Raw genomic sequence first — 21,957 nt, forward strand, 5'->3', positions numbered from 1 at the left:
TTACAGTTACTTATATCAACTGAGAAGAAGAAATAGTGAAATTGTTGACAATATGCCATACTTTTTCAATTAAGTCACAGACTTATTTTAGAACATGTGATCACCGGTTCCATCTGAAAGAGAACAAGAACAAGAAGACAGAGGTTAGAAAGTTCAAAAAGTGGCTTGGAAAAAACCTTTCACAAAAAAAGGCACAACCAGAAGCTCTGCGTTTCTTTGATTCTCACCTTGATAGAAGTGCTGTGGCGACTCCTGAAGAGGGAGTTGATACAACTCAGGTTGTTGCCTCAGGGCTGGAGTAATCGGGGCGCTTGCCTCGAACACAGGTTCCATGGTGACCAGCTCCTCCAGGAGGGACTGGGCACAGGCTAGGCCAGGGGTGAAGTCAGGAAGTGTTGGTCCAGTGGTTGACTCAGGGGAGGCTGAGACAGCAGCGGTTGACGCTGGAGGCAGAAACTCCACGTCCATCTCGCTCTCTGTTAAAGCCTCGCCCTCGTTGGTCAACTCTGGCTCCAACAGCCTGCCTCCGGCCACGCTGTTATGGTGCGTCAACTGGACGCTACAGAGGTGGTGCACACCAACTAAAGCCTCCTCCTGTAAGTGCCCAGGAGAGCAGCTGCTCACTGTGGCAGAAGGAGGAGGAGGAGGAGGAGGAGAGGGAGGTTTGGGAGACGAGGTGGAGAAGGATGGGACAGCTGGTAGAAGTCTTTCTTCAAAAACAGAGAATTTGTCTTGAAATATTGATGTATAAGCTTCCCTCCAGCAAGACGGTGACTCTTGGCAGTTCTGGGTTGATAAGGGCTGCTGGGGGGGTGCTGGGGATGGGGCGTTTGTTGCTGGTGGGCAGTCATGACAGAAGCCCTCAGCTACGGAGCTGAGATACTGAGCCAAGAGGGAGATTTCTAGTTGCTCTCTTTCATCGTCCGTTTTCTGGGTGAAGAAACCCTGGCAGGGGTGTTCAGTGGGGAAGCTTCTGGGGTCAGGAGTCCCTCAGGTGGACCGTGATGGACTGAATGAGGAACATCTACATACAGTGGGCCTCTTATCTCTGGCAATGCCATGAGGATGCATTCATCAGTGCCTGGACTATCTGGGGTAGGAGGTGGTTTCTCATAGAGATGCCTACGGCAATGCTGTACAGAGAGTGCTAGCCCAATGCCTGTTGAGAGAGATGCTGGGTGACTTGCTGAAGGCCTGGTTTGGGTTATTTGACTCGAGGCACTCATCACTGCACTGGCACTGGGGTCTGGTTTAAAGAGCTCCTCACCAAACATGAAACGACCTCCTCCAAATCTTGGAGTATATGGCGGAGTGCAAACCAACTCTCCCATGCTGGGTGGTTTGGGCATATTTAGACTATGGAGAGGACGGACAGGAGGAACAGGGGTTTGACTAGCTTTGTGTGAAAGACCTGCTTTACTAGTCATGTGACTCGGCTGAGAGGGAGGGGCAGTAGGGGTCGATGTTGTGGAGAACTTTGTGGCTTCTGGTAACCACATCTGGTGCCTTTCATGCTGCTGGGAGAAGTTGTCATCATCCAATGAGAAGGTTGGGCAGTGTGTAGAGCCCATTGTCAGGCTTGAGGTGCTGCTTGGCAGTTCCTCAGAGGAGCTACGACCAGAGGCAGCGAAGCTGAAGTCAAAGGACTGGGTGGACAGGCCGCTGCTGCTTGGAGTGAAAACCTGCTCTGGGCTTGACAAGGGTGGCTCTGAGCACTGCTGAGCCAAACCCTCCTGGTACAGGAGGGCTAACTGGTTCTGATCAGTGTAGAGCTGCTGACGCACTGACCATGCTTCAGATTCACTGTGGGATGAAAGAAGAAAGGTATGATGTGTCAGTGCTTAGGTCACTTAGTATTCAATTGATTAACAGATACACTGTTGCACTTAAAAGTTCCAAGAAGGCTTTTGGTTGGGGAAACCCTATGTAATTATTATTGGTACTGTATGTTATTTAGAGATTCTTAATTTTTTTCACACTCACATACTGAAATGATCTTCTAAGATCCTTTTTTCAACCTTTACTTAATAAAATATAGATCTGCAAAAGTCAAATGGCATAAATGTAGTACCTAATGACATAGTTCTGGCAGCTGATGGGATGTTCTCCATTCTGGAGCTGAAGAACCATGTAAAGCCACACCCAAGAGTGGTCGGCTGCCTCCACCTGAACCACCATCTCCACCTGCCTCTCCCCTCCTTCACGCACTGTAGAAAAATACAAGTTACGATATGTTCTTACTCATTTTCATCCTCCACCAAAGAATGTGTGATTTGAATCTATAGCTACACATTGCTATACTGCCATATTGAACTTACACAGGGTGCAATGCTGTGCTGAGGCATGAGAGAGATCACGAGGATGCACCAGGCTATACCAGGAGCGAGAGCGCAGCGTGTCTACATCGTAACCCAGGTACACACTCACACTGTAAGGAAAAAGAGAAAGCAAAGACAACGTTTATTTCCATTTGTCTCTAGTTTCAGAATTTATGTATTTCTATAGTTGCATTACTACTTGATTCGCTTACCAATCCTGAGCAGCCTCTATCCTCATGTCCCGGCTATGCTGGGACTGGAAGCAGGCCAGAAGAAAAGCTTGTTCTGCAGGTGGGGTGGGAAGGGGGTTCCTGGTGGTTGAAGATTGTGGTGTCTGGGGCTCCAGAGGTGAGCAAAAACACACCCACACTGGGTTGGACATCCAGTAGGAGGCTGTGTGGTAAGATGACTGCAAACAGCGGGCTCTCACCAGAGTCACTTTGTTCCCAGAGCCTTGTCTCCTCACGAACTTCGAAGTGTTGAAGCGACAGCGAAAGAGGCGCTCTGGAGAATGAAAATGGTGACACAGAGTTGATATGAGACTTGATATGGAAGGAAATTCATCCATGTCCTTTATTTCAATTTCAAGAATGAAATCACGCTCAAAGTGAATCAGCAGTGCTTTTTGTTACCTGTCTCAGGTGTGGTCACTGGCACAAGATTGCTCCTCATAATGAAGTGGTCAGCAGCATCTATAATGTCATACACGCTGTCACTCTGAGCAACCAGATCCACCTGTAGCATCCCAAGAAGATTCATGGTTAAGTATTTATATCTACCCTGTAGGAACCATTAAGAACCATTAAGGCAAGGCTATTGGCCATGTTAAATGTGCTGGGTAATTAACTGCAAACTATAAAACACATTTTAAGAGTATAGATAAGTATAGATCTCTCACCATGGAGTGGCCCAGGTGCTCTGTGACATTGTCTGAGAGGTACAGCAGTTTGCCCTCACTTGTTAGCACGAGGAGGAAGCCTGGTAAGGTGTGCATGAGCTCGGAGATCTCAGGCATAGAAATGAAGGTCCCGCTCCCTTCATGACGAGATGCTTCATTTAGATCTGAAGAGGAGAAAGCATGTAAGTGAAATAAATCATAACAACAGCAAGGATCACCCACAGCACCAAACCTAAGAACACAGGGTCAAATCATCTACAGAGCTGAACAAACTCAAATCTCAAAAGTGAATAAAACACTGGGAAGTATGGTGTGCATTCTCCCGAAACACTATTTTATACTGGGGAACAGTTAACAGCCACAGCTAAACACAACAGAAGCAGCTGACCAGGGTCTCTTGAACCTGTTTATTGTTCCAAAACTACTTTATCAATGTTTCAAAGAGCGCCCCGTTCCTTCAGCACCACGGACAGCGACCCGCTGCTTCTTTAAACGCCTGCAGTGATAATCTCACAGCAGAAGCTCCTCGCTCTATAAATGACAACCACGAAACAGCTTTTGACATCCAAAACAAACTCTGCCTACCGTGAGAGAAGAAGACGGACTTCCTCGTGTACATGCAGGCGAGGGACATGATGTGAAGGTACGACAGGCGGGACTTGTCCGAGTCCGTGATGGGCAGCAGGTCCTTCAGGTTGCGGATCTCGGCGTTGATCTGATCCCTCCGCGCCTTAGACGCTCCTTTGGTGGAGCGATACATCTTCTCCTCTAGAGCCTGCAGGTGGCCTCAGTAGCTGTCGATGTGCAACAGGGAACGCGCGCGACTTCAGGGGCTGGATTTCTCTAGTGATGACTGTTTGATCATTGGGTCAACAGCTGTGAAAGAATGGCGTTGACGGAGGGAAAGGAAAACTTTAAGGAAGAACCATTTCCCTCCTCACACTGTCGCTTTTCTGACTCTCTTTTCCGAAAGACAACTCTGTCTACATCTGAGCACTTCTCTGGGTAGTTGTGCTGGTTCTGCTGGAAATGTTGCGTCAAGGCACTTTATATAGAGAAAGATGCTGAAAAGGGGGCGTGTACTGCAACAGAGTCACGGCATTACTGTCTTCACTCTGCGATGATGAGAATGATGATGATGATGATGATGATGATGATGAGGTGGACTAATAGAGCCATAAGAGGCTTCAGCGCTGTCAGACAGATACAGTAGCACTGGTTCACATGGGTCTTAATACTCTCTCTTTGCCTAGTTCTATCTATCTATCTATCTATCTATCTATCTATATGTGTCTTTTTCTGTCTATCTATATATCTGTTTATCTATATGTCTGTATGTAGATCTGTCTTTTTATTTATCATTCATTAATTCATTCATTATCTATCTATCTATCTATCTATCTATCTATCTATCTATCTATCTATCTATTTCTGCAATGACTGCTACGTGAAGCTGCTGCAGTTGGCACTGTGCTTAGCCTGCAGGTAGTGGTCCTGGTAGGAGGTTGGTATCTCACGATGTTACATCCACTGTGTCTACCCACCACCACCACTTCTACCACACAAACACACACATACACACTGAAAGAAAATAAAAAATAAACCACGACGGGAAAGCAAACAAGTCATTTTTTCCCCACGACTGAACCCCCGCACACACACCATGATAGGCTGCAACCTGTTGCATTCACTTCCCAGCTCATAACAAAGAGGAGGGATCACAATAAAAGTCACAAAAAAAATCTATCACCATATGTGACAGACATACCCCAAAACTTGTGTGTAAGCATTGTGTGTAAGAAATGTGGCAGTACGGCAACCCTGGGGTTTACATTTTCTACATAGCCTTTTTCCACAGCCTTTTATTGATAGCTAAACTAAGCTTCGCTGACATTTATCCATTTTTACTCAAAATAACAGCAAATGCTGAAACAGGACCATGAGTGAGGTTGCTCAGGCAGGACTGGGGTTTCTGTGAGCAAACTGATAGTAGATGGTCTTAGACAGTCTGAAGTAGAGGTGTGCAGACCATCAGTGTTATAAATAACTTTGAGAACATTTTGAGGGTTCCTTTGTCTGCGGTCCATTGCACATTTATTCACAATTGAACACACAGATGATAAGCAGAGCACTTCATAAGAATTCATGAGATATGAGGCCAAATGTTTTCTTACACAACCTTATGAGAGTGCTCGGGGCATGTATGCATGCACGAGAGACACGTGTGCACCAAATGAAGGACACTTGTCTGGTTATTCTAGTTTCTCTTTCTTTTTGTTCCTGTATATTTTTAAACCAGGAGAATCAAGGTCCTCACTTCGTTCCTTGAAAGAAAGACAATCTGTTGCTTGGCAACTCTCCCACTCAAACGCTCAGGCAGAACAAGATGGAAGATGTTGGTGAGGTGCGTCTCTCGCTTCTGTTTAGATTTCCAGCATCTAACATTTAAGCCCACATTCATGTATCAATTACCTCAACAATGTGCAGAACCAGAGGAGTTATTATTTACTGCAATTTGCCTTCCTTCACTTTATGACCTTCGTCTACCATATAGGTCCAGTGTCAAGGTGCACAATTACAGACTGTATGCCATCTGTTGCCATGCGGAAGATGTTGGCCAACTGACACTCCCTACATCATTGGTCAGCGTCTGTTTGTTTGGGTGGTGGACTATTCTCAGCTCAGCACTGACACTGACATGGCAGTGTGTTTCACTGGTACAAGTGTATCAGGGCACAACAGGGTTTCTAGATTTCTTTACACATGGCAGTGCCACTGCAAGGCTGATGGCGACTCAACACCCTAAAATATCCAGCCGAGTGTGATTCTGTGGTGAGATACTGACCATTAATGAAAGGCTGGGGGGTGACTAACATAACTTGTGAATGACAACAGATGGATCACAGTCTCTAACTGTAAACCAGTGAAGTGGACCTACAGGTGTTTCCAAATAAAGTGGATAGAACACCCTTAAATACAAGAAGCTCTTTGAAGGTTCTTTAGTAAAGGCAACTGTTCTATATAGAACCTCAAAAACTCAAGGAACCTTTGAATGCATAAGTAGTTCTTTGGCTAGTTACAGCACTTTTCATATGCAAGGTATTGGTTCTTTATGGTAGACATACCATAAAGACAACCATTTAAAGGTTTTATAAAAACTCTATATAGCACCAAAAAGGGCTCTACTAATGTTATGAATCAAATAAGTCTTTTTAGTGGTATATAGAACCCCATTTGCTTGCACATGCCAAACATGTCATATATGACTTTACTTTTTGGGGAACCCCCCTCCCAATTCCCCCACCTATTCCAAATAGCATTGCTACCAACACAAGCAGGATGAAGGCTTCTTCTGAGACACATGAAGTCAGCCAACTTCATCATTTAAAAATGCTTCTCATACAACATCATTGGACAGCTAAACACATTTTGAGAACTGGCAACTGGCAGGTCTGTAATGTTAGATGGTTAGCATCACATTGAGCTGGGTATGCTCTCTTGGACTCCCAGCAATAGATGGTTCTGACATTGTCAGGGACCAAATCTGTGTTCTCCCATTTATATAACACTTAGACAGTTGTGCCACTCAGAAACCCAAAAATGTCCCCCCCTCCTCCTTGTTTTCAGCATGTTGCTTCAGATAAAGCTGTGTAGGATGCAATGGCCATGCATTTTACCATGAATGCTGTGTACATGTGTCCATTTGTGTGTACATATATGTATGTAAGTGAAAGTTTAATACTCAAAAGCAATGATTAGGTGAGCAGAGCAAACGCCTCCACACTTCCCTCCTCCCTCCATCCTTCTGTTGATGAAGCTCATACACACAGCAACCTTGTAGCTGTTCTTTCTTTTTTTCTCTCTTTGGTTGTTGAGGTTATTTTTAGAATTTGACGCAGGGCTCGTTCCTTTTGAATTGGTTGGACTGCTTTCATAAAACAAGCTAAATAAAGTATTTAAGTTCCAAGAGCTTGACATCTGCGCCGCTCCAACTCCTTTGCTTTAAAACAAAGGGTCAGTCGTGCAGTTTAAGGAAACTTCGCAGTGCCACAAGGAGCATCAGGTGTATATGCAATTGCACTTTGAACTGCTAGTCTTTTTTTTTTTTTTGATGTGCCATTTCATAATGAGGTTCATACTCCCCCTGTTTGTACCCTTCAACTTCATGCCTTTTTCTGAGTCACCATTATGACCACTAATACATCACTAATGGTATATTTTTCCTCACTGGGCTCTGCAATTATGGCCATTACTGATCAAATAAGAGCGCATTTGACCTTCTGAACAATACTGAACCGATAATGAATGGGGTGGAGGAAAATAGAAGGCTCTGAGAGAGAAACAGGAACAGAGGTGAGGTCACGTGTTTAAAAAGTTGCAGCTTGACGCAAGTGAGGACATATGGTAGGTCTATAGCTTTAGCTGAAAAGTTTTGCTGGATGCTCAGTGGACTTGGCCCTGGGGAGAGCGCTGCAGAGAGGGAGCTGCTGCCCTAACCCCTGAGTTCCCTCTGGAGTTTTTTTGTTTATTACGTGGGTGGTACGGCCATCTGCTGAAAACAAAATTGCGGGGGATGGGCTCCCTCAGCTGCTGATTGATGCAGCACTTCAGATCACACAAAATGAGTAATGTCCTTAACAAATCATCTGGGCACTTGCCAGACCACACACTCTGCAAAAGGTGCAGGGCTTTGTTCCTTCACCTATCAACCCTGAGAAATCGATGCTATTTAAATGGAATGGCACTCATCTCATGTTAAATACAATTCACTTGTCAAGCAAAGGGAAAAGCTCCTCTGATAAATTCCTCTAAACAAACAAGCCATGCACTTTAGGCCTGGAAAGCAGGCCTGGATCATTCACAAGACCTCTGGCAAGGACTGTACAGCACTGCGTAACCTAAGTCATATTGGTGTAAGATCCTGAAATAGAATTTTCTACTGCCTTTATTTCAGATGTGATTTGTATTTCTGACAGTAGTGTAAAAATTAATTACATTCTCCAACTGTAGGGGGAGCCCAGGAGCCAAAAATACAAATTCTCGGATACTGGTGCCTGATATTGGCTTACTTTTAAATTTTGTTGATCTTCAGACATGTCTGAATGCAGTAAACATCTTGTTAAGCTGGTTTATTTTATTTAACAAATCTTAAGTTTTCCTTGTCCTACCAGGCATGTTGTCAGATAGCACCAGTGATATGGATACTATCAGGTAACCTGAGCTTAAAGTTTGATGGACAGTAACTTAGGGAGGTGGGAAAAGTAAGAATTTTGTGAGCAGTTGATTTCTCTGCTTGTTTTAAAGAGTTAAAAGAAAGATATGATTAATATCACAATCATATGACATCATGTGTTTGTTAGCACCAGTGATGACTACAACGTAATGAAATTGTTTATGTCTAGGATTATTTTTCGGTTAGTACTCGTTGGCATATTACTATCCAGATAATAACTAAATTATGTAGTCATGATAAGGAGGAATGAAAGTCTAGACCCGCCAACAGGTACCTTAGAGTTTTAGGAGTTAAAATACTGGGTGGAAGAAAGCCCTCAGCATCAAATGCAATGTTAATAAGTACCAAGATTCAGTGAAATTGGCTGGACTGCAGGCAATTTACAGCATACTGAGAAGCTGGGTGTATTGGAGTCTGATATGTTCAACCTCATCTCAAATATAAATACAAATAGGCAGGTATTGGGCCTTTCTCATTGCATGCTGTAGCTGCCATATCCAAACCTTGTAACTCACATTTTCTTTCTTTTTGTTGTACACTTAATGTTGTACATTTAAAAACACATGCTGCTCTTTATAAAATAAAAATAAATTTGACTTGACTTGACTTGACTCTTTTCACATTTCATGACAATGGGTCCCATTCAAATGACACAGAAATCGCTTGTTTTATTAGCATACATTAAAGGTGTCAACGTTTTGAGTTTATGGGGTATGAGGTTCTTTTTGGGACTGCAGTATTGCATTTCTGTGTAAACTGAGACAAGGCTGTGTTGACCGAAGCTTCCTTTCGTATCTGCTTCTCATGATTTTGCCTGGGTTCATGTGTTTATCAGCTCTGCCAGTGGTAGAGCTTTATACAGGTCAAAAATCATGGAAACAGATAGGAAGGACAGATTCATTCCACTGTACAGATGCAGGTAGTACAAGTACAAGTACAAGTGTCTCTTGTTCTGCGGGGAAAAAACATGTTAGTTGCTTGTAAACATCAACTCAGATTATCATGAAACAGTTAGGGGCCATTTTATCATGTTAAAAACCATAAAAACCTTATGTTTTTTTCTCCATTAGTTTCTTTGTTAGTGTACACTTCGAGCTGATACTTGACTGTCTGTGCCACCATGGCAACAGAACTGCAGTATCTTAGTAACAGAATTCATTCATTGTGAGCGATGCGAGGCAAGATTCTTTACAGTGATGCAGCACGAAGCCTGGGCCAAGAGATCTTCTGCAATATTTCACCTTTTTATTAATGATGCAGCAGAATGTGACACTGTGGCTGAGTGTTTAGAAATGACAGGCAGGAAGGTGGACGAGAGTTGTGTTCTCGGTCCAATTTAAGGATCAGGCATTTGCGTCGTGTATGTGCTGTGTGTTTGCATAACCTAAAGAGTTTACTGTTTACATAACGGCCACCCCCTCACCTTAGCCTACTCTTTTACTGCCATAGATGTGTATGTTACTGCACTGGTTGTTCTGGGATGAGGAACACGAATGAACAGGACACGTTATGTGATAGATTCCATAGAAAGTCATTTGTGATAGTTGTTTTTTATTTTTTCTTTAGCCATGCTGCAATTCCTCATTGAAAGTCATGGGGGGCGTTTGTTAATTTGCTGATTGGCTCATTCATGCTTGTCAGTGGTAATTTGTTGATAATGCTGCTAAAAGCCTGCTGTGTGACGTGTGTGAGGAGGAGGAGGCAGAGAGGAAATTAGTGCATCCCTGACCCAGCTCTACTTTACCCCTCTACTCCCACAAAAATAAACACAAAGACCTTTATTTAACATTTAGCTGGTAAAAATAACAAGGCCTCACGTCTAAATTTAGCCAAACGGGATATTTCCTCTGTTTGTGCCATACAAGTTGTTTGCTTATTATTATTCTTGTTATTGTTTCTGATGATAAATAACAACAAATCTACCTGTGACCCAGAGCTGAGCTGCTTTTTTTTTATTTATGTAGCTAATTACTGTTACGCTAAACTAAATTGGGTTCAAATGAGCTTCTACTGGCTTGTCTACGTATTGCCATGAGACTACTGAATGACGGGATTCTCCTAACTTAGCAGATCAGAATCTACACACAGTGGATGCCTTTCAAAGATAAACCTCCATCTAAACATTGAAAGAGCATTTAAGGAGACAGTCTGAGGATGTGTTTCACCCCTGAAGTCACATGTCCAATAGGCTGTGATGGCCCGGGCCTCACTCTACACTATGTCCCGCCTACTCCCATCTGCCGCTCTACCCACCAGCCCTCTGCGCCAGCACCCGCCATCAATGAGCTCATCTACACCCTGCTGGACATCCACACTGTGGACCATAAGCAGAAGTGTGATAGTACACACACTCACTCATTCACACATGTATCCACACACACACACTGGTTATAGTAAGCTGTACTGTTTATTAAAAAGGCACATTTCCCCTTTAACATAGAAATTTTCATACTGTCCATTAGTTGGTCCCTACAAAGAGTTCCTATAATCCTGTGTACTGCTGTTATATAACTGTTACTGTACCTCAGTAAATGAAAGTCTCATGTTCTTGATGTCCTTGCAATATCGAAATGGACACGTTATTTATATTTAAAATAATTAATTCATTAAATAATTAATTTATTAAAATAGTTCATATTCAAAGTAATCATGAACATCCATCACTGCTTCTCCAAATTCAGTCATGTTCACAAATACCTGGACATGACACATGACTTCTCTGACTGTCTCTGCACACCTCCTCATTAGATTTGGAGAAATGAGAGCAAATCCAGAGCTGAAGCAGTCCAGATGTGATTGATTCCCTTCAGCTTCAGGTTTTCTGCTTCTAATGTTCTCATGCCAAGCCTGTGTGTTTGTGTTACACTGTCACCCTGTGGAGGCATTTGATTAATGCAATCAGTAGATCTGCTCACCCTTGATACACATAGGTAACCTGGGTACTGCAGCACAAACCACAAACCTCAAGCAGTGAAGCCCATTTTATGCCTTACATCTTCAGCTGTACAGTCAGCATTATATTTTATCTCATGTGTGACTCTTATGGTATTTATATATTATTTTGTGTGGATTTGACATGTTTTATTCCGTAGTTTAACATTATTTCTGTATAAAGGAGATTCAATTTGAAATTGTGAAAGAAGAATGGCCTGGTTTACTGGTCCATCTTTTTCCCTGCAGCAAACCTCAACTTCTACCTGCTTCTTAAGAGAACATGCACAAGACATAAAACAAAAGGTAGAAGAAGAGGGATGGAAAGAGAAAAAGAAGAGGTTAAAAGCATATGTCTTTGTAGGGTACTTAGAAAAGACAAATGCACACTGATGGGCTTTCAATTACACTTTAATCTATATAAAAAAAACAGGACAGTCCTTACAGTCCCAAAAGAAAAAACAACAACAATACTTTAAATGTGTTGTTTGGCATTAGTGAGATGAAACGGCATATAGAAAACTCTTTTTTAAGTTTTCTTTTAAGTATAGCAGTATAAAAATCTACATACATATTTTCCATATGTTCCATACACTGCAGTGAAAATGAATGCAGCATCTGGTTATCTAGTGAACTTTGTTGCAGCCACCCAAATCTAGAGTAAGGAGCTCCAGCTAAACTTCATACATAGTGTTCTAGAAATCTATCTGAAAAGCAAAATCACTAGAGACAAAAAATCTCCAAGAAAGTTCAATTTACTCCCACAAAGTTAATTTCCAATCCCCAAAAGAGTTCATTAACACCTGAGCTTTGAGTGTGTGTGTGTGAGTGTATTGCATGTGTGACTCTATGGTGAGAAAGTGAGAGAAATGAGTGTACCAATGATTTAGCACCTTCCAGAATAAGCCCACATTCATGGGCTAAAGTAAGTCACACAGGGACAAAAAAAAACATTTCACAGGTTTGCTAGTCCATAGAAGTGTGTCAATTTTCAGCACCAATCTCAGCGTCAATTTTACCCCTCTCTCTTCACCATTACTCATCCTGACTTCTTCTAGCATCTTACCACACACCTCATTTTCCGGGCTCCTTTCTCTCTCTTTCACTCCCTCCCTCACTCGCTCTCTAAAAAGCATAAGGTCCCACATAGATAGAGAGGCGTAGGGCTGAGCTGCTCTGGTAGCTCATCAGGGGGTTGACTGACACCATCTCCAGGTCCAGGACGTACTCTTTGGGCCCAGTCACTGCTCGAGCCAGCACAAGCATGGCACTGACGTTGTTGATTTGCTAAAAACACAGAAAAGAATGACTTCATCTTACAGTCCATCAGTTGTGTGCCTAAAGCATATTTGAAAGAGTGAATGGTCACTGAACAAGGTAAGGAACAAAATACCAGTAGTGTGTGACAGCTACAATGACGTAGTTAATAAACTTGAATATTGCCAAAAGTGTTGGGACACCTGCACTGTGCATTTGCGCACCTGTGTCAGCAATGGGTGCCACTTTAAGTAGATGGGAGCATTACTTAGAAGGGGTGTCCACAAACATTTGGGCATATAGTGTATATATGAGCTATGTCTACACTCACCCGAATATAGAAGTCTCCACCATCATCCCCTGAGCGAATGCGGAAGGTGTTGTAAGCTCCAGGGTAAATGCTGGTGGCCTGAATCTGGAAAATATCGGAGGGTACAGAGCGCTCAGAGGTGATGCTCATGTACCGGTAAACGATGGAGAAGGGCAGGTCACGACACTCTGGCTTCACAGATGAGCACACACAGCGACTGAAGAATTAAAATGAGACAGAATGAGAAGGGGGGTGGGGGGGGGGGGGGGGAGCAGGTTAAAATATTCTTTTCACCCAATTTCTCTAGTCCCAGATATAGACAGAAGGCTTGCTGTGAGAGAAGGCATGTCTGGCATTGTCTTGACCAAACATTTGAACAAGAAAAAATCTCAATTCTGAGGCCTGTAGGTAATTACAATACTGTTCAGTTGTTTGAAACCACTTCTCACATATTTGGTATAAATGCTTAATACATTGTTAACAGTCCTAGTCATATGCAGCTTTACAGGATTCACTGAATTAGTAGAGAGGTTTTAATAGAAGTTTCAAGCTGTTGATAATAAGAAAATGGTAATTAAATCTGAAGGAAGATCATTTCAAAATGATTTAAAATACATAATTATAGTATATTGTTCATTTATTATGTATAATATTTAGATTATTGTAGACATAATATGCCCAAAAGTCTGTGAACACTTACATCCAATATTTCTTCTGAAATCAGGAGTATCAATATCAATGCTACAATAACAGCAATGGGGACAAACAACAGCAAAGGGGACAACATTAACTCTTCTGAGACGGATTGGAATTGAAATGTTGGAACAGTGCTATAAGAATTTGATTGCATTCAGACATACAAGCATTAGTGAGAGTCAGGTACCGGTGTTGGATGATTAGTTCTAATTCACAAACAACCACTTCAACTCATCAAAGCATTGATTAAAGCTCCATTACCCTAGAGAACACAGCTCCACTGCCCCACAGCCCAATGTTGGAGGGCTTTATAGCTGTTAGCTGATGCTCAGGGGTGGCTCATGTGTTGCTGATACCTAATATCCCATTCTATTGAAAATGCTGTTCACAAACATTGTGTATGCTTAATTGATTGCCTGTGTCAGCAATGGGTGCAACCCAAAGTAACTAAATTGACTTATTAGAAGGGGTGTCTTATTGTAGAAAATAATATGAATATTATGAAATAAAATTATGACAAAAAAATATTTCAAGTTTGTGTGTGTGTGTGTGTGTGTGTGTCACTTACTTCTCTGAGACTTGAACGTAGGGGTCCTGGCAGCTATTGGAGTCCACACAGTGGTATCCTCCATGGACATTCACACATTTCTGTCCTTCCGCACACTGATGACTGCCTGAGTCACACTCATTCACATCTACCACAGGCAGGAAAATCACAAAAAGGACACAAAAAAGTGTGAATGGGCGAATTCTGGCAGATTACATAAGGAAGGACGCTTTTGCATTTTTGTGTCTTGTTGAGTCACTTCTTCCATTCACAACATGTGCATCTTTTGACACAGTGTGAAATAAGGACTGTGTTAGAAGTGAGAGCAGTAGGTGTTAAATGACACATCAAATAAAATCTTACCTTGGCAGAGCCGCGTACCCACAAGCTGATAACCCTCCGGACACACACAGGAGAATTTGCCTGGTTCGTTCACACACTGAAACTGGCACAGGTAACTGGAGTAGCTGCACTCATCAATGTCTGCAGATGTGGAGAGAGAATGGGAACAAAAAGAGATACTTAAATGATGGGTAAAATCTCCTTGTTACAGGTGCAGTCAATTAGTCAGGATATGTTTAAAGCTTACTTTATTAGCTTTGCTATTGAACCAAGAGGCGAATGTCATTTTACCATCCTTTCTTGACCCTAATTTTACATGAAGAGTTTATATTGAGAAATAAAGATAAGAAGAGAAGAGAAAAATCACATACCATTACACGAAAAGCCATCAGGACTGAGATCATAGCCCTGCTCACAACGACACAGAAACGTCCCATAAGTGTTGTAGCACCTCTGCTGGCATGGGGCTCCCATTTCACACTCATTCACATCTGGAGAGACAGATACAACACAGAGACTTATCACTCTTCAACAGAAACCTATTCAAGACAAACCTGATGTGATTTGTTGCACTGCTCCAATTATTATTGGAAACTTCCAAAAACTGCTTAACCCCTTATGCTCTGTGACTTTTACACTCTAAGGATTAATTAGTTATACCAGTGGGGGGAAAAAAACAGGAACCACCAGTGGTTACGAGGAGTTTAAGAGGTTAAGTCTCACCACTTGGACTGAAATTGTGAGCTAGCTGCTCTTTCGGAGACTAAGAAACATAAATTAAACCAATCCTCAAATATCCACAAATAGGCACACAGTAATACAAGACATCATTCTGAACATAAAAGAGCCAAACAGTAATTTTAAGCAAAGTACAGTGGAGAAATGCAATTTTAACAATAATAGGGTGTTTGTGAGATAACTAAGAATGGAATAAAGTGTTTTAGCTGGAATCTAAGAAAGAGGATATAAATTTAAGTCTTATAGAGCTTTCTGAGGCAGTGTATTAAGAGATCTAGAGTAGACAATGGCTGCGTATCATTTCTGGTCAACAACACTAGGTCAGAGTGCTGGAGGTTATTGACTCACCCACACAGGAGCGGTTGTTCCCTGCCAGCTGGAAGCCTGGCTCACATTGGCAGGAGAAAGATCCGGGTACATTCACACAGCGATGCTGGCAGTAGCGGTACCTACACTCATCAATATCTACAAGCAGAGAAGAGTGTTAGCACACACCGTCATACTGAGGTATAAATATTGTAACTGAACCAAATCTGTGGTCACATGAAAAAAATAGGTCACATGGAAAACAGTTTTCTCACCAACACACTCCACGCCAATCTTGCTGTAGCCTTCAGGACACTGGCAGGTGTACGTGCCCTGTGTGTTTATACACTCCTGGCTTGGCTGACAGTCATGCAGGCCCAGTTCACACTCATCCACATCTGTACGAAATGCAATACACACACAGAAGCAGTGAGAGAGTGTGAATAATAGAGATAGGAGATAGCTAACATGCTTGTGTGAGGTTCAGACTTAAAAATAAAGATGCTAAAAAAAGGTTATTTGAGCGATGCCATTGAAGAACTGTTTTGGTTCCATAAAGAACCATTTTTGTGAAAGTGATGAGTGTGAAGAACCTTTAGAATAATAAAGAACCTTACATCCACTTCTTTATACCCTCAAACCTTCACACACAACAAAAATGGTTCTTCTATAGGATCGCTCAAAGAACTCTTGGTAGCACCTTTATTTTTAATAGTGTAGTCATCAAGGCTAGAGGAGATAGCATCTACCTATCTACCTAAAGGGATCTATTACCCAAGCAGGCCTCCCCCTGAGCCTCATAGCCAACAGGACAGGGGCCGAAGGCCTCGTTGGTCTCCACAGGCAGACTGGGCTCTGACTGGCTGGAGGGCTCGGGAGCGGAGATGACGGAGGCGGAGCGAGGTAGACACAGGTAACCTCCATAATGGTTAAAGCATTTCATCTCCCCCTGACACGCCCCTGCAATCTTCTCACACTCGTTTATGTCTAAGAAGAGAAAGTGATGAAGCAAAAGATCAGTTTCATCCAAGGACGGGATGTCTGTGTGAGTGACATTTCACATTTCAGCTTGTGGTAATTAGCAGACATGAGTATCATCTCATCACATCTCTCTTTCTGTCTCTGATGACCTGCCACCCACCTTTACAGTGCTGGGTCTGCGCGTCCCACTCATAGCCATCTGTGCACTCCTGACACACACAGAGAAAAAGACATGAACACACATTTTCACAAATGCACTGCGACTTCTAAGACACTGTATGTGCAAGGACTGGCAGTTACACCAAAGCAGCCATCCTGCCAAGAGTCTTCTCTGGGCTTATGACACACAGGACTCAGATGTGCAGACAGAAAAGTATTCACTGTTGACATATGAATTTAAAGTGACTGAAAGTGAGCAGCAGTACCCCAGTGAACAGTATAGACATTTTAAAAATACTGTGGTTGATCTATTCATGGTCCCCAAATTCATACTTTCATTGCAATTGTGAGGTTTGGCAAGAATTACAGAATGATGGTAAAGAAATCCTTTCCATTTATATTTCACTGTCATTCTTGCCATTGGCAAAGATTCAGCAGACTCAAAAGATGAGCAAAAGACCACAGTTAAGTCTGACCTCGAAACAGTGGAAGAGCTCATTTGTAGGCATGGCATAAACAGGTCAATTAATAGTTCATTTTCACACAGTTCAAAAACATAACTTGGAATGAAAGTCAATGTAAAAAGATTTAGTATTATTTTAAGTCATTTTAGAGCATTTCTATTGGTCCATTTATCATGAACCTCTGAAACAAAGAATCACTGGCAGATTCACATAATGCCAAACAATGAAAATCAGCAAAAATGTTAGATTCTGCAGTCATATAGAATTTTAATTGTATGTGAAGAACTGTTTGTCATAGTAAAGGTGCATGTATTTGTCACTGTACAGTGAAATGTGTTTTCTGCATTTAACCCATCTGTTGCAGTACACACACACACACACACACACACACACACACACACACACAGGGAGCAGAGAGGGCTCAAAGGCCTAACAGTTGCAGCTTGCTGAGCCCGGGAATCGAACCCACAACCCTGTTATCGCTAGCCCGGCACTCTAACCGCTGAGCTACCACTGGCCCTTCAATACAGAACCATTGCCTTTACTAAATGTTTACACCTTTAGTAAGTACAGCTGCTACTCAAACTATATCCCACTATCCATTTCCTGTGCACAGTGTTGCACATTTCAAATTGTTCCTTTTTTGTATTACATTTTGATTTACATCCGGATCACATGACCAACTGAACTGAACAGGACACACTGAAATGATTGTGAAACTCACTGTGTAAGTGTCACTCTCAGCAGCAGGTGACTGACAGTTTATGGCTGGAAGGAGGGCCAGGCCAACACACAGCAGGACATATGCTCCCTTCATGCTGACATTAACTGCGTAGCTGAATGCAGGAGCAGATTTTTGACCCTCAGTCAAAAATGAAAACAGAGAGAAGGGAGAAGGGGCCTGTTCACTTGTCACTGTCCCACCTGTGAGAGACACACAGAGAGAAAGAGAAAGAGAAAGAGAGAGAGAGAGAGAGAGAGAGAGAGAGAGAGAGAGAGAGAGAGAGAGAGAGAGAGAGATTAGACAAAATGCTGCAGACATAAGTATCAGCTAAAAGTAAATTATTAAAATGTAAGGGGGGTGGGGGGGGCAATCGTGACGTTGGAACTGTGATAAACAGCTGGAATTTAAGCTGCAGGGTTGCTACCTCAACCAGAAATACAGCACTGTTTTCACCATGCTCATGTTTCACTAGAACATTCAGGAGAAGCCTAATCCTTCGTCCACTGTGACAGCCATATCAGAATATTATGACCACCCCTGGTTTGGAATGAATATATATATATACACAGTGGGGAAAAAAAGTATTTAGTCAGTCACCAATTGTGCAATTTCTTCCACTTAAAAAGATGAGAGAGGCCTGTAATTGACATCATAGGTAGACCTCAACTATGACAGAAAATGAGAAAACATTCTGAAAATCACATTGTCTGATTTTTAAAGAATTTATTTGCAAATAATGGTGGAAAATAAGTATTTGGTTATATCAATACTTTGGTATAAGTTTATATATGTTTATATCAATACTTTGTTATATATCCTTTGTTGGCAATGACAGAGGTCAAACATTTTCTGTAAGTCTTTACAAGGTTGGCACACACCGTTGCTGGTATGTTGGCCCATTCCTCCATGCAGATCTCCTCTAGAGCGGTGATGTTTTGGGGCTGTCGGCTGGCAACACAAACTTTCAACTCCCTCCAAAGGTTTTCTATGGGGTTGAGATCTGGAGACTGGCTAGGCCACTCCAGGACCTTGAAATGCTTTTTACGAAGCCACTCCTTTGTTGTCCTGGCAGTGTGCTTGGGATCATTGTCATGCTGAAAGACCCAGCCACATTTCATCTTCAATGCTCTTGCTAATGGAAGGAGGTTTGCACTCAAAATCTCACAATACATGGCCCCATTCATTCTTTCATGTACACGGACCAGTCGTCCTAGTCCCTTTGCAGAGAAACAGCCCCAAAGCATGATGTTGTCACCTCCATGCTTTACAGTTGGTATGGTGTTCTTTGGATGCAACTCAGCATTCACTCTCCTCCAAACACAACGAGTTGTGTTTGTACCAAACAGTTCTACTTTGGTTTCATCTGACCATAAGACATTCTCCCAATACTCTTCCAGAACATCCAAATGCTCTCTAGCAAACTTCAGACGTGCCTGGAAATGTATTGGCTTAAGCAGGGGTACACGTCTGGCACTGCAAGATCTGAGTCCCTGGCGGCGTAGTGTGTTACTGACAGTAGTCTTTGTAATGTTGGTCCCAGCTTTCTGCAGGTCATTCACTAGGTCCCCCCATGTGGTTCTGGGATTTTTGCTCACCGTTCTTGTAATCATTTTGACCTCATGGGCTGAGATATTGCGTGGAGCCCCTGATCGAGGGAGATTAGCAGTGGTCTAGTAGGTCTCCTATTTTCTGATTATTGCTCCCGCAGTAGATTTCTTCACACCAAGCTGCTTGCCTATTGCAGATTCAGTCTTCCCAGCCTGGTGCAGGTCTACAATTTTGTTTCTGGTGTCCTTCAACAGCTCTTTGGTCTTCACCATAGTGGAGTTTGGAGTGTGACTGTTTGAGGTTGTGGGCAGGTGTCTTTTATACTGTTAACGAGTTCAAACAGGTGCCATTAATACAGGTAATGAGTGGAGGACAGAGAAGCCTCTTAAAAAAGAAGTTACAGGTCTGTGACAGCCAGAAATCTTGCTTGTTTGTAGGTGACCAAATACTTATTTTCCACCATTATTTGCAAATAAATTCTTAAAAAATCAGACAATGTGATTTTCAGATTAGTTTTTCTCATTTTGTCTCTCATAGTTGAGGTCTACCTATGATGTCAATTACAGGCCACTCTCATTTTTTAAGTGGGATAACTTGCACAATTGGTGACTGACTAAATATATATATATATATATATATATATATATATATATATATATATATATATATATATATATATATATATACATTATTTAGGCTGTCAGTCCTACCCATTCCTAGCATGTTCTTCTAGGGCAGAAAAACACCAGCATGAGGTGTAGATGAATTAATGACGTGTTTTATTGTGTATTATTGAAAATTCATTTAGGTTGACAATAATATCTTTATTAGTTCAAGTTTCAGAGCATATTTATCCAAAGACATGCCTCTAACTTATTCATCTTCCCTGGTTGATTTTTCTGGTAGTTGATGAGCTTTACTGAGGGAAGCAGAACTACAACCTGTGCTTTTTTCAGAACATAATGCATAACATTTCAGAATGCATAAACCAATAGGACCAAACAAGCGACCTGTTTCAGCTAAACCTGACCTAATGCATGCCCGGTTTGGTGGACAGCACCGTGACTGTAGGACCTTGAAGGCAAAATAACGTCAATACCCACCCTAATCACCCAAAACAACCCTCCACGATGAATGCAGATGATGTCATTCCTTTACTTCAAAACTAAAAGGTAAAATTACCAGTTTCTGCTTTTATGAGTTCTGTTATGCTAAAACATGAGCTGATTAAGCATTCATATGAATCAGCTATCAAAACTGCAACCAAATCACTAAGAGTTACATGATTCATATCTCATATTTCTCTTGCATTGTTTCTCTGAAATCCACTTACAATTTCTGTGTGGATTCATACAAGAACAGTCATAATTCATGTTTACATTACAACCATCTTTCTTTAGACTTTAAATAGGTTAATAGATTGTAACATCACATAATATTCTGATTCTCATTTTTTCTTTATATTGTCCTTCCAACTTCAACATTTAGAGTACAAAATCTGTATCCATATTTAATAGCAGTTTCGTCTTAGCAGTCAGAACCAAATGTTTTTCTTCACAACATAACAAATGACTGTTTTTGCAAAATTTTCCATATATGCAAACCTGACCACTGAGAAGTTAATGGTTTGTTAGAGAGAGTTTTCTGTGATATATGGACCCTTTAAAACAACATACAGGACATTCTCATTTTAAGTGTTAACATAATTTGTTAAAGTTGTCCTTTGTACATTGTAACTCTGTGGAGACATTTCATTTGTTTAGACCTAGATATAAGTCCCAATCAAGCTAGATAAGTAAGGCGTGAGACATGAGAAGGTTTACTCTAGTATTAATCATTACATTCAATGCTGTGATGTTTTCCTAATTATCTTTAGTCACCTGTCTCTGTCATGTGAATACAGTGTGAGTTCATGGTAGTCCACAATTGAAGCTGAAAACGTGCCTGAGAGACAGCAGGCAGCAGATAAGTGTGCTGATGTAATGCTGAATGACAAAGTTACTGTGAGTAATGCAAACAAACATGCTGACCTCTCGTTCTTACCTATTTTCCTCAGCAGTGTAACAGTAGCTATTTATTAACTGACTTTTAACTGTTTGAGGCCCACCTTTGTATTCTTAATTCAGACTACTACTACAACTTTTCCTAATATTTATAGAACAAGACATTGTAATCACTTAATAATGTGTTAAGATTAATAATCCAGAAATCGAGGGGGGGGGGGGGGAGTTATAAAATTAAACCCTGTATCCTGACTGTAGCAATTTCAACTTAGTAACTTTAATTCAATGTTAAAGAAACAAACAGGAATAAAAAACTTTGTCCACTCACTTTGTGCACGTCTCCAACTCCTTATGGTGGGCTAAAGCCCCCCTTCACATGGATTACAATCTCTTTGGGGCTCCTGCTCTTTTATTCAGTCCTGTGCCTCGTGTGTGCTGGTGCTATGCAGGCACTTTTTGCTCCCTCCAAGTCTTCCCACCACAGACAGTGTGCTTCCAGTAA

The 21,957-nt window shown here is 41.8% G+C and overlaps 2 protein-coding genes across 3 annotated transcripts; both read right to left on the reverse strand.

Moving 5' to 3' along the window:
• Positions 1 to 7: 7 nt before the first annotated feature.
• npas4b (neuronal PAS domain protein 4b) lies at positions 8 to 4,208 on the reverse strand. Its single transcript, XM_072662021.1, is given in 9 exon segments — positions 8 to 113; positions 228 to 968; positions 971 to 1,803; positions 2,072 to 2,207; positions 2,319 to 2,428; positions 2,531 to 2,822; positions 2,951 to 3,053; positions 3,217 to 3,380; positions 3,802 to 4,208. Coding segments are annotated over 9 exon segments (2,580 nt in total). The 5' UTR covers positions 3,977 to 4,208; the 3' UTR covers positions 8 to 87.
• A 7,272-nt stretch (positions 4,209 to 11,480) lies between these two features.
• efemp2b (EGF containing fibulin extracellular matrix protein 2b) lies at positions 11,481 to 21,909 on the reverse strand. Of its 2 annotated transcripts, none has more exons than XM_072661813.1 (11): positions 21,784 to 21,909; positions 17,905 to 18,104; positions 16,718 to 16,766; positions 16,351 to 16,563; positions 15,852 to 15,974; positions 15,619 to 15,735; positions 14,904 to 15,023; positions 14,554 to 14,673; positions 14,212 to 14,338; positions 12,969 to 13,164; positions 11,481 to 12,667 (listed from the first exon to the last, which is right to left on the reverse strand). In XM_072661813.1, the coding sequence occupies exons 2-11, from the start codon at positions 17,995 to 17,997 to the stop codon at positions 12,506 to 12,508; spliced, it is 1,320 nt and encodes a 439-aa protein (XP_072517914.1). In that variant the 5' UTR covers positions 17,998 to 18,104; positions 21,784 to 21,909; the 3' UTR covers positions 11,481 to 12,505. The 2 variants fall into 2 exon arrangements, with proteins under 2 accessions (XP_072517914.1, XP_072517915.1); XM_072661814.1 differs by having other exon boundaries at positions 12,534 to 12,667; positions 12,969 to 13,052.
• Positions 21,910 to 21,957: the final 48 nt, after the last annotated feature.

This window comes from Salminus brasiliensis, chromosome 18 (genome assembly GCF_030463535.1).
Source record: "Salminus brasiliensis chromosome 18, fSalBra1.hap2, whole genome shotgun sequence".
NCBI classification, from domain to species: domain Eukaryota; kingdom Metazoa; phylum Chordata; class Actinopteri; order Characiformes; family Bryconidae; genus Salminus; species Salminus brasiliensis.